The 12,239-nt window shown below is 34.0% G+C and overlaps 2 protein-coding genes across 2 annotated transcripts; one reads left to right on the top strand and one right to left on the bottom strand.

Moving 5' to 3' along the window:
- The first annotated feature begins 439 nt into the window (after positions 1-439).
- LOC100306565 (dirigent-like protein) lies at positions 440-1,216 on the top strand. The gene has a single exon (NM_001249889.2). It carries the CDS (start codon positions 493-495, stop codon positions 1,078-1,080), a length of 588 nt encoding a protein of 195 aa, NP_001236818.1. The 5' UTR covers positions 440-492; the 3' UTR covers positions 1,081-1,216.
- A 2,015-nt stretch (positions 1,217-3,231) lies between these two features.
- Positions 3,232-12,016, bottom strand: LOC100780963 (phosphoinositide phosphatase SAC7). Its single transcript, XM_041006650.1, has 21 exons — positions 11,693-12,016; positions 11,101-11,266; positions 10,878-10,961; positions 10,199-10,326; positions 10,018-10,109; positions 9,475-9,532; positions 9,180-9,236; positions 9,047-9,080; positions 8,880-8,960; positions 7,962-8,068; positions 7,564-7,650; positions 7,399-7,476; positions 7,076-7,146; positions 6,886-6,984; positions 6,410-6,509; positions 6,220-6,328; positions 6,011-6,083; positions 5,390-5,483; positions 4,908-5,000; positions 4,261-4,327; positions 3,232-3,698 (listed from the first exon to the last, which is right to left on the bottom strand). Exons 2-21 carry the CDS (start codon positions 11,246-11,248, stop codon positions 3,571-3,573), a joined length of 1,788 nt encoding a protein of 595 aa, XP_040862584.1. The 5' UTR covers positions 11,249-11,266; positions 11,693-12,016; the 3' UTR covers positions 3,232-3,570.
- Positions 12,017-12,239: the final 223 nt, after the last annotated feature.

Genomic DNA, 12,239 nt, shown 5'->3' with positions numbered 1-12,239 from the left:
TTTGTTGATAATGAAATTTGAATTACACAATTAAAATAGAGTGGCGTGTTGCACTCACCACTCAACTAATTACGTGGCTGCTCTATTTTGAAAGACGCATCCTACCTAAGTTCACTTAATAAAAAGGCAAATAAAGACAGTTAGACAGATAATCGATCATATGCTCTTAATTGCGCAAACAAAGGGAACATCAAAATGAAGCCGATCAAGTAATTTGACTCTTTCTACATTGTTTCTAGTCATATAAACTCAAGCTACAACTAAAAAGGTCTTGGATAAATTCACACAACTTTTTACCGTGTATACATCTGATGAAGGAAAACGAAATATAAAAGACCAAAACCACCACCAATGACTTGAGCATCGTTTTCATATTGATGCCATTAGTACAAACTAAATTTTCACACTATATATAGTATAAACCTAGTACACTTGTGTCAAGCATATACTGAGACATAACATAACCCTCTTTTGTGAGCAAAACAGCTAACAATGGCCTTTGCTTTGCACAACTATGCTCTTGCTACTTTGCTTTTAATTTTGGCCATACTCCCATTTGAGGGCACTTGTGCCTCCCATCACCACCACCACCACAACCGCAACCGTCTCCGTCACCGCCACAAATCCCTTCACTTCACACTGTTCCAACATGAAACCATAAACAAAACGGGATATGCCATAGTGAGTGGTATAGAAGGAGGGGGAGGAATCAGTGAAAGCACAAGCCCTTTTGGAACCCTTTTTGTGTTTCAGGATCCTTTGACTGCCAAAGCAAACAGATCCTCAAAACAACTTGGGACCGCAGAAGGAACCTCCATCACCTCTGGACTTGACGGGCTTAGCAGCATTTCGGTCGCAAAGCTAACTCTGCGTCTGAAGGATCACAAGGGCTCTATTTCCATTGTTGGAGGCACTAATAACATGAAGCGTTCGGATCATCCAGTTGTTGGAGGGACTGAAGATTTCTTGTTTGTGCATGGCTACATTACCTCTTTCCCTATAGATCTAAAGGGTCCTTCAGTTGTCTACAAGATTGGATTTCATCTTTACTGGCCTCCATATCCACCCCAAGCCTCTTAAAGAAAAACAAACACCGTACCCTAATTGCAATGGATCATCTTTTTTTTTTTTCTTTCTTAATTTTTTTTAACTGGTGCTGAATGATGTCTTGTGATTTACGTAACCAGCCTTATTAATGAGTTAAGGTTTGTTGTTGTATTTTTTTCTTTCTTTTTTCGGTGTGACTTTCTTGCACGTCATAACATGCATGTAATGTGTTCCTTTGTGTGCTGTAGATTCACGTGGGAAAGGATTGATTTGCATTGCTTGTCTGTTCCTTCCTTTATTTTGTAGTATTAATATATTAGAACTCTATATGTTCTTAGTTGGATAATCATGTATTACAAGGCTGTGCCTTGGTGCAGTTTCTGAAACAACGAGTTAATATCAATATCCATACTTTATGGTTCATGTTTTAATTGTGACTTGTTAGCCTTGATTATAGTTACCGGTAACTTTATGTACCATGGCGTTTGAATTACCATTTGTGAGAATTAAGATATATATGATCGGGTGCTCCCATTGGTATATATCACTGAACAATAAAAAGTATACACCTATCAACGATAGTATTGATTATCCTAGTAATAATGACAATAGAAACAAGGATATATAGAACTACAATTAATGTAGCCATGTGGGCAAAAGCAGAGATAAATGTGATCCTTCATAAAATTGTGAATGAGACAGGAAAGCAGACTATTAGGTTCAAATTGAGAGCAATCAATTTATTAACATTAATTGACCAGCGCTTAAACTTGCAATGTTTTTAGACTTCACAGCATTGTTCTATTGGGTGAAAAAAATTGTTTTTATGCAAAAATAAATCTCAGCATATTTGATCATATAAAATCGAGGTAATATATTTTATTGTGATCATAATTCCCGTCTATAATCATACTTGATCACCGCGAATTTAATCACAAAAAAAACCACGAATTTCACAAGTGCTAAACTTTATAAAATTATATCTTCAGAAAGATTTTAATTATAAATAGTAAATTTCTTAATATTTCATATAATTTAAAAATTAATTGAAATACGGTACAATCTTATTTTAACATTTGATATGTTATTTAAAATATAAATAGACGTCTACTATTAATTTACACTTCTATAGTTTGACAAATTTACGTAAGCCTTTTTTCTAAAATAATTTTTTATTCCTTTTATAAATGCACGGGGTAATCCAAAATACTACAAGTGTCTCCCAAAAGAGAGACCAAGAGTGATAGAAAGATTACCTTATTTTATGGCCAAGAGTCAAGAAGACATGTTACAAGATTCATTGTATAAAGAAAAGTTTAATTAGGTGATGCGGACCGAGATATACCTACAAATAAACAGGAAAATCAAAATTCAAACGCAATACCCTTTATGTTGACGATGTTCAACCTATCAATATCACAAACTAGTTATAATACACAAATTTTGAAAACTACTTCATATCACAATCTAAGAGATCAAAGTTGACCTTATGCAGTCTGCACTTTTTTTTCCCATGATGTATAGAATAAACATTAGCATAATTATGCAGCTTTTTTCTGATCGAAATAAAATTCTCACGGGAATGTTTTAACATTTAATGATAATATTGAAGAAAGTTTCCATTCAAGAATGTAAATTTTCTAGTGAGAATGAATGAAATGTCAAGAATATTATAAATTTGTTATTTACATATTACCTATATCTCCAATTTTGGAAGGAAAAAAGAAAGAAAACAAATGGTTATTATATAATGGAATAAAATGCCGCCAATTTCATTCGTTTTCATTTTATTTATATATTATACTAATAATAGTAATATAAAAATTTAATTAAAATATACTGATAATGTATAAAAAAAAATACACTGCCATCTAATAATAGGTTATTATGTATGATAGGATTATTAATTTCTATAATATTTCTTTTAAAATGATATTTATAGTTTATTTTTAGTTGATTAACTGTATGAAAATCTTTACACTAACAATGCATGAAATTTAACGATACATCTTTTTTGTCAATTTATAAATTATAACTACATTAATAACTACGTAAAAAAAAAACTTCATTAATAAAAAGCGAAGTCGAGTTGCATAAATTGACTACGAGAATCATGCAATAACCTTGATTTCTGAATCAAGAAATTTTTTACTTAAAAGAATAGAAGATAATCAAATCAATGTGTTTCCTAAGAACCTTCAAATTTTTCCATAATCTTTTAAAGACGCCACAAATAAAAACTCAGATATACAGGGAGGATACGGTGTGTCAGAAACACCAGTAAAGTAGCAATCACTCAAATGGGATTCGGTAGGACTATGATGATATGAATATAAATCTGGAAGCTACAGTGATTACAAATTAGTAAGAAAGAATAAATATAATAAGCTTCAAGAAGGAGCCTCATGTAAATATTGATCGTTAAAGTGATCTAGATGTAGAACTAAGGCCTCTGCCGGTGACTGCTGCTGCAGAAGCTGGACACTTCACATAAATTGCCCAAACTGGTCTGAATAGAAGTTATCACCGGGGGTTGTGTAGGCGAGGCCTGTTGCAGAAAACACGGCCATTGGCCCTCACAAATGCTGCTATGCCGATGCTAATGCCCGCCCACATTAGCGAAAAGAAGATGTGCCGGAAATCATATTGAACTGTTGGAACAATGAACAAAAGATTTCACACCATATGAATACATAGTTTTATCAATCCAGCAATTTAGAGACTCATTCGTTGCCCTAAACCTAGGCTAGCAAACTCTGCGTAGAGCATTAGGTATCCAATTAACCAAGACAACAGACAAAACTTGCTTAGATGCGGATCAAATTTCAGAACACCTTAAAAATAATGTAATAAGTACAGGCATATGTCATTCTTTTTACAGTACATGCATGTCAGCAATGAGGTTGATGGGATTATTGTTTCTAATTAAAACAGGACAATGGGTGTCAGGTAACGCTTTCCCATTTTCATTGTATTAACTAATAAAGTTATTAGCCTATTCGAGGATTCTCGTCGTACTAACCAATAAGTTATTAGCCTGTTTAAAGATTCCTGTGTACCTCAGTTCTCTGCTTCAATTGAGTGGTTATTCCTCCTATTTTCGCTCTCTTCTCTCTCCTGTATTCTATTTCTCTCTACCCCCCACCCCCAAATTCTTAGTTTAGCCTTCATGTAAATTTGTATCCGAAGTTATACAAACAAAAGTCAACTCACCTTGCCTCAGTGACATGGTTGCAAAGAGGAAACCAGTCAAAACCAGACCCAAAGCCAGAGGAAATGACTGCAAAAATAAATGGAGTAATATTAATATCAATTGAATGACTTCCTCAAAGCATTTTATATTGATGAACTGCATACCAGCAAAATAAGCAATGCAAAAAAAAATTAAAAAATCATATTAATATTTCAAATCCAGCAACATAATCACTTAAACATTTCCTTGACTGAGTAGTCTGGTTGCTTATTTGAATATCAAAGGCAGTTTTTGAGTTAATAAATAAAGCGCAAATGATTAGGTTTCCTGTATTTAAAACCTATGGCCCATTGCAACCCACCACTTTTCTGTAGGGTTAGGACCAGTGTTCTGTAAGCCTTGAAAGGAAAACATGTCTCACCAAACATTCAATAAAATAAAATAAAAAAGAGAAAAAAATTAAGTACTCATTTAATTATTTTTTTTCCTTATGAGACATAGGTCATATCCACATAAATTAGATTTTAATTAAGTACATGCATTTAACCAGACATCATACAAGTTAAAATATATTTATAAATAGTGAACTTTCGAAAAGCTGATCTTAAACTAAAATAGAAGCCTCAAGCTTCATTCAGGAGCACACTTCCATCTAAATTGTACTCACAGCTATAGCTTCAAGGCCTCCTTTCTGAGAAGTGGCAGCTGTATCTCGGCCAACAGAAACTATATAATGTCCTTGCAAGAGATCAATTGCATCCTTCACATGATAAAAAACATGAACAGCATATATCAATTACTAATAAATTTTTTAAATTAACCTTTAAAAATATTAGTTTACTCGAGATCTATTCAGCTGGCGGTAAAGGATATATTGCACAAACTATCTTAAGATTATGATCCACGGTAAAATATGTACATGAAAACTCAGTATCTCCTAAAGCATAATTACTGACAGTTACACAGCAACAACAAATCTAAAAACAACTCTGAATTAGGATGCAGAAGGTAGAAATCAAATATATAAGGACAAAACCTAGATAAGATAATGAGTTATGATCCCCTAGTGGACACTGGACGCCTAAAGATTCAACACAATAGCTAGACTGCTAGAGTACCCATACATAATGATAAATGAGCTACACAAACCTGCTTCGTTCCATCAACAAAATTATTGAAATAATATCGTAGAAGAGCATTGACACCATCTTGTAGTATCCCTTGAATTGTGCGGTGCCCAAATCTGAATCCCACCCAAAAAAAAGTAATTTGGGAAGACAAAGAGGTAAATTCAAAATCATAACAGCAACATATTTAAACCACTAGACAATGATGACTCTTATCAGACATTTATTAAACCTCAGTATAAAACAATTTGATAATAATGTTTGTTGTTATTGGTAAGTTTTTGTGATTCTAGTTGAATATAACAGTTGATGAAATTAAACAGGAATAGAAAAAGAGCACAGACTAACATGGAAAAAACATTATGCACAATTCCCAAAATGGTAAAATGATAAAACCATGAAGCCATAATTAAAATTCCTACCCTATTATTAGTTACAAGAGTCATACTTATACACTACTACTGCTTTAGACAATACAATAATAGGCAGCAGTATATAATACAAGACATTAGAAATGATGGTTTAAAATTATTCCCTGCCAATGTAATTTCAACATAGAAGAACCTTTATGGGCTCATAATTTCTCGATCTTCTTTATATGTGAGGTACACTAAAAGCTTTGGAAAGATTTATCAACAAATACCTGACAAAGTCTCCTTTAAGAGCAGGAGTTCCTGAGTATTGAATACTTATATCATCCCCATGATTAGCCCACACTGACCACAGAGAATCAGTCAGAAATCTCTGTTTCAAGTGCTATGTAACTATGAAAATTGAATATATTAAATGAAGATAACTAAAAAATATATCTATATTTCAAAGCACATAATCATGAAATTAATTATCACTTACAGATCTTAAAGTTTTCATCCAGATTTGGATGTGAACTAATGGTTTCTTCAGCACCAAAGACACCAAGCCTTCTAAGCTGATATTCCAACATATTTCGGCCTATCATGCTCTGCATAAATATTTCAACATAAGTAGCAGGAAAATGACGTCACAAACAGTAACACACACATAGCTAAGTGAATCAACCAACCTGAGTTACATTTGTACGGTCTAAACAATCAATACAATTGGTCCTAACAACTCCAAGTTGCTCCTTCATTTTCTCTCCTTTTTCATTCAACAGAAGATATCTATAATTCCAAAACAGAAATGCAACCCAGGGGTCAGATTTTTATTTTTAAATGTCTCAATTAGATTTAAATACAAAAATTTATTATAAAATAGATTTAATGGGTTAAGGTAATTTTCCAGGGAAAAAGAACTTCATATATTTTTTAGACATCTCATAACATTATGCTTGAAAAGTGTCCAAGTTATTATAGCAGATGGTTCCAAATCAAGCAACATTACAAACATAGTAATATAAATTATTGGTATTTGTTCAAAGATTAGCAGTTCATAAAAAGCTCCCTGCGTGAAACCAATAAACGTAAGCATGAATCAAATTATTAACTAATCCTAAAGAAAGGAAATATCTAATAGCTAAACTAATAAAAAATTCCATACCCATTTCTCTCAAGGAAATCTGAAATTTGATCATACAGGATTGAGAGACGATCAAAATGAACATGCCCACAGACATGGTGAAAATCAAAGTGCAGATATCTACAAAAAAAGTCAAATACGCATGGGTGACCCAAAAAGCCAAAAGAATGTATGTATATCAACCTAAAAATTAACTGAAAGAGACTTCTACCTTACATCATTACCAGCCACATGCTGCGATGCATCACCAAATTTTTCACACAGTCGCCCTTCTCCGCCATGCTGAAAAATACCAAGGAAAATGAAGAGGACTCAAATGTATGCACGCCGATACATAACAGTTCCATGCACGTTATCACACTCTCAGGGACATGTATACAACATATATTTATAGCATTTTGGTTGGTGCACATAGGTTGCACACATTCTTTATGGTTGTATACAAAATTACAATGCAATTACATACACCATCAGGTAAAACCATCAACCATCGTATGAGTATTCTCAACTCATTCTGCATTGAAGAATATTTACCTTGTTAACAAGATCAACAGCCAATACTGCCCCATATTTTTTCCTTAAATCTAAGAAATGCCTCTCTAGGACTCGTGGCTGCATCTCAAGCAAAGAAATGTAAGTGAAATACACATAGAACATTATACATAGATCTAAAAATTACAACCATCAACAACCACTTACAGCTTCCTCAAGTTTCAATAACTCAAACTTTGGTTTATAAGTTAAGTCAACAATTTGCTGCCAGAGGAGTGGGATAGAACCACGGACCTGCAAAAGCTCAACCAAGATGACTGTGATATGAAATGAAATACATGTTTAATTAACACAATATTGGGTGGTACATATACAGCTAGCATTTATCAGACAAAACTAAAGCAAGCATCCTAGCTCCTTTGGCTTAGCTTTTATCAAACAGTCATGTACTTCTGGATCATACAATGGCACAAGTCACCCATTCTATAATCTAAGATAGTTGCAGTGATCTCGATGAAAAACCTGCTAATACTAGTTTACATCCAACATTCCAACTATCACAACCATATATAACTGGTTCACGTCATACTCATAGAAAGCAATACCTGAACAAATGAAGCAGTATACCCATTAAACTGCATAATTTGTTCTGTTTCCACAAAATTGGCAACATAGCCATCAGGATCAGCTCCTCTTCTCCACATCCGAGTTCCTTTCAAGAAATGAAACCATATTTGTACCATCAGTCAACCACCCAATAAAAGATGATGACGGCCTTCTTAAAGAGTTAAAGCAACCACCAATGACAATCCTATGTTTTCTCATACAAAAACTTTTCAAATTGTAGATGTCAAGATGGTACAGATAATTTTAAATCTCATAATAAATCAAAAGTATTAACATGTTTAACAAATAATATTCATAAGGATCTTCATCTAGAATGAAATGTTTTTATTTCTCTCCTCAATAATTGTAATTTATAATCTTTTTATTGGTTCATCCAAAGCATGAGACCTGTTGTTTCATTGATAGTAATTTTAACTAATTGATAAATATGCTATTTGATCTCCATTGTTTCTAACTGGTACCCGCTAAAACATTGCTTTCACAGCTCAAGTTAATCTAGTTTGCTTATGTAGGGGCATCTTTCCGTTGTATCTATCTCTATGGTCAAATATCAAAATAGATGTCATGTTATTGGGAATGGTCCTCATTCACAAGTTCCCTAGCCTAAACTGTTAGTAACTAAAACATATTCTCTAACCTCTAACATCCATTTTTACATTTTTGGTGCAACCTAGATCTACATTTTTAGTGCAACTGCAAACAATTCTCATGATTTCTTCACTATCACCACCAAATTAACCATTAACTAATTTCACAGCATCAGAAATTTTGATTCTATAAATGGTAAGGAACATAAATACATACGATATTTATAAGTGCAGTCAAGCTGGAAACAATAGATTTTTCTTTTTTGGTGAATGGAAATAAATAGAAATTTATCCGAAAGCTTTAAATACCATTTCTTCTTGTGCATCTCCTGGCAATCAAACTGACATCAATAATATCTTTCCCAATGGCTGCTTGAAAGTGATGAAAGCCTATTTACTTGTCAAGGATAACCTTGAAAAGAAACAGTTATGTGATTGCACAATAACATTGCACATAGTTATTCAGATAAGGATACTGCCTTGAACTACAGGGAGCAAGTATGGTTCAAGCTGGAAAGCACAGGATTCCGTACTTATTGGTTAGTAATATAAAAATGCATAAGAACTAAAGATATTGAACAGGTAAAAATAAAATTGCCACAAACCTACCTTGTTATCTATAAGCACTTCTAACATATAATTGTTCCATAGGAATCGAGGCTCTGCCTGTGATCAATAATTTAGTAGCATAAGCAGAACAGTAGGGCAAACCAAAAACTGCAGAAAAAATCAATTCGGAGATGACATTTGCATAGCCATCAGGAGTATCACTTAGGATTAGGAATAGTATTGAGAATAAAGTATGTAGGGGGATTCTACCATGGCATCAGCACCATTTTCTAAAAATAAAATAAAATATCTCTAATACTAGCAGGCTTGTGGCAAAACAAAAGGAAATAAGTACCTGTCTCCAAAGAGGAAGCAATCTAGACTCATCACCCAGGTCATTCAACCGTTGTGCACTGCAGAACATAATATAATAGAGTTTCACAATTTATTTTGACTATATATATAGATAGAATAATGTAGTCCAATTTTTTTTACTAGGATATGTTTATTAAAACATTTTATATCCACGCTTCCGGTGTCATGATACCTTTCAAATTGCAGTATGAATGCCATTATGCAAGCAGAAGCTCTTGAACATGTGCAAACTAATATTTTGGTCACTAATTGTAAGAATGATACAATGCCATTCTAAATGCCATGCGAAAAGTTTTACATACTTCATATGAAAAAGGGGTGGGGTAGACTGCATTTTCTATAGGTTTGCAGGTTGCATGGTGGCAGTTACTAATCAAAGGAAGAATGTATGGGTAGTTTCCTCTCTGTTGGTATTATATATGCACACATGTAAGGCAGCAAATATTAGAATCAACATAAACCATATCATATTTCAGTCATAAATATGAACATAAGACTGCTAAAAATGTTCAAAGAAGTTCACCTCAGAGTTAAATTAGTTTCATATGAGAAGAACAGGCCAGAAGTTTTCTCAGCAACATTAAGCAGACCTGAAAATTCCATCTCTATTTTCTTCTGCCAAATATGGTACAGAAATTATGAGTTCTAAACTGGTAGTAGACATAGAATGATATAGGAAATAAGTGGAGCTGTAGCAAACACACCTTTTCAGGAGGGGTATTTTTAAGAGAATTGTCGCATGGAAAAACCTTCAATTTAGAAATTTTGAAAATTGGATGCCCCGAGTAAGATCCAACAGATTCACGCTCAGTTATAACCAGCAGATATGATCCTAGGGGAGTAGTGAATTTTAGCAACAAAATGATTGCTCAAATTGAAATCTACCATTGAACAAGTAATTAAAGTCACAACTCACAAGTACAAGTAATTAAAAAAAAAGGGTAGCAGGGAGTAGGGAATTGTTTGTTGCATAAGCCACAATGCTAAATGAACTAAAAGGAATTTACACAAGTGGAAAACTGTAAAGATACCATGATCCTTAAACCCACCGCTTTTTGTTAAAACAAGAAATAAATGAAAAAAAATGCATAAACCATTGGTATTTTATTCAAATTTTGTTTTCACTTATGTTCTAAAACCAATCATCATAAATCCATTAGTTGAATATCCCAATTCCCAGGTATAATCAATCTCCCCAAAAAAACACCCCCTTAGCTAATTACTTCATATTATTGCACAATCAAATAAAAAAGGATTAACACCACCCGGCGACGACTGCGGCAAGTCTTCCAAGAGAAAAAATAAAAAAATAAGGCAATATACAATAATCACTTAAATCTACAATATCAATCATCAAATCACGATGGCAAAGTGATTGCTGACCAGCCAAGAGCTTCAACATCCCAACAACACCGAAAATCGTATAAATCTTAGGAACTCGAAGCGTGCTGCATTCTGGAACCTTATCTGTCAAAGCAACACAACAGAAAAGCAGAACACATAAAAGAAAATAATAAGCATTGATCAGGAAATGAATTACTGAATATCACAAAAACAATACCAAAGAGCACTACATATATGAAGAGAAGTGATGAAAAGAACTAACCAATGAGCTTCATGGATCCATCGACACGACTAACAGACAAAGAAGAACCAGAAGATCCATCCGTTGGCTCAATCACATACTGATCCGGAAATTCCCAGAGTCGCATACGCGTGTACAGCTTCTGCACAGAGTCTTCCTTCTCCATCATTGTTGAAACTCCAGCTCACTGAAAACAACACATACTCATCATTCAAATAAGCAATAAACTACTACATTAACAAATCAACAACAATTCAAATCTGAATTTATCATTTGAGCTTCCTACGGTTTCACGGATCAATCCGAAGGAGAAAGTTATGCTCAAATCATTCGAATAAGCAATTAACTACTACATTCACGAGGAATCATCAATTATCAACGATTCAAATCTCAATTTATTTCTCATTTGATATTCTTACGGCTTCACGATCAATAGAAGCAAGAAAACTACGCTCAAATCACTCAGAACTGAGAACTAGTTGAGTTTGATCTAAACTAAATCGAAAAAACAACTTCCCGCTAAAAGAGTTATAAAAGGTGAATTTGCTTTGAGGAATTCTTCTCGCGCTTTCTCGGCGAAAAAAACGAAGAAGGGAATGAGGAATAAGTGTACCTGGTTCGCGAGATCGAAGAACGACGTGAAGATTAAGATCCAACTTCGAATTCGCTTTGGGCTCTTCTTAATACGTGAAGCGAGGGACTGCAACGAAAAAGGAATGATGCTCCAACGTGCTATATTCCTTTTTTGCCTTTTTAAAGCTAACGGCGTGTTTGGAAGCTTCGGAAAGGGGGAGGATTGCGATGGGCAAAATCCGTGCTTGGGTTCGTGTGTCCAAATGCGGCTTTAGGACTGAAACTTGGACCGGTTCCGCGGAAATGGTGCCGAGGGAAGTGTGTTCTCCGTACACGTGGAGGTTGATTAGAGGTCTGTGAGACCGTAGCCTACTACCATGGATAACCCTATGACGAGATCAATGGACGAGCAATGCATGTACGGCTATGAGATCATCAGCGCCGTTCGATCTCAATACTTATTACTTGACTCTCAAACAGTCAAATGAAAGCTATGAAACAGTTAACAAATATGGCATTCTTTTTTCTAATGAGTTCAGAAATACTGGGGCTTTAATTATTTTATTTTAAAAAAAATCATTAGTAAA

This window comes from Glycine max, chromosome 11 (assembly GCF_000004515.6).
Source record: "Glycine max cultivar Williams 82 chromosome 11, Glycine_max_v4.0, whole genome shotgun sequence".
In the NCBI taxonomy this organism is placed as follows: Eukaryota; Viridiplantae; Streptophyta; class Magnoliopsida; order Fabales; family Fabaceae; genus Glycine; species Glycine max.
The sequence above is the reverse complement of the archived record's forward strand: the minus strand, read 5'-3'. Positions and strand labels throughout refer to the sequence as shown.

Coding starts and splice junctions, on each gene's coding strand:
- LOC100306565 (NM_001249889.2), top strand. CDS start 493: ATGGCCTTTGCTTTGCACAACTATGCTCTTGCTACTTTGCTTTTAATT.
- LOC100780963 (XM_041006650.1), bottom strand. CDS start 11,248: ATGATGGAGAAGGAAGACTCTGTGCAGAAGCTGTACACGCGTATGCGA. Junction 10,962..11,100: donor TGGATCCATGAAGCTCATTG/GTTAGTTCTTTT, acceptor TTGCTTTGACAG/ATAAGGTTCCAGAATGCAGC. Junction 5,484..6,010: donor CTTAAAGGAGACTTTGTCAG/GTATTTGTTGAT, acceptor GGTGGGATTCAG/ATTTGGGCACCGCACAATTC.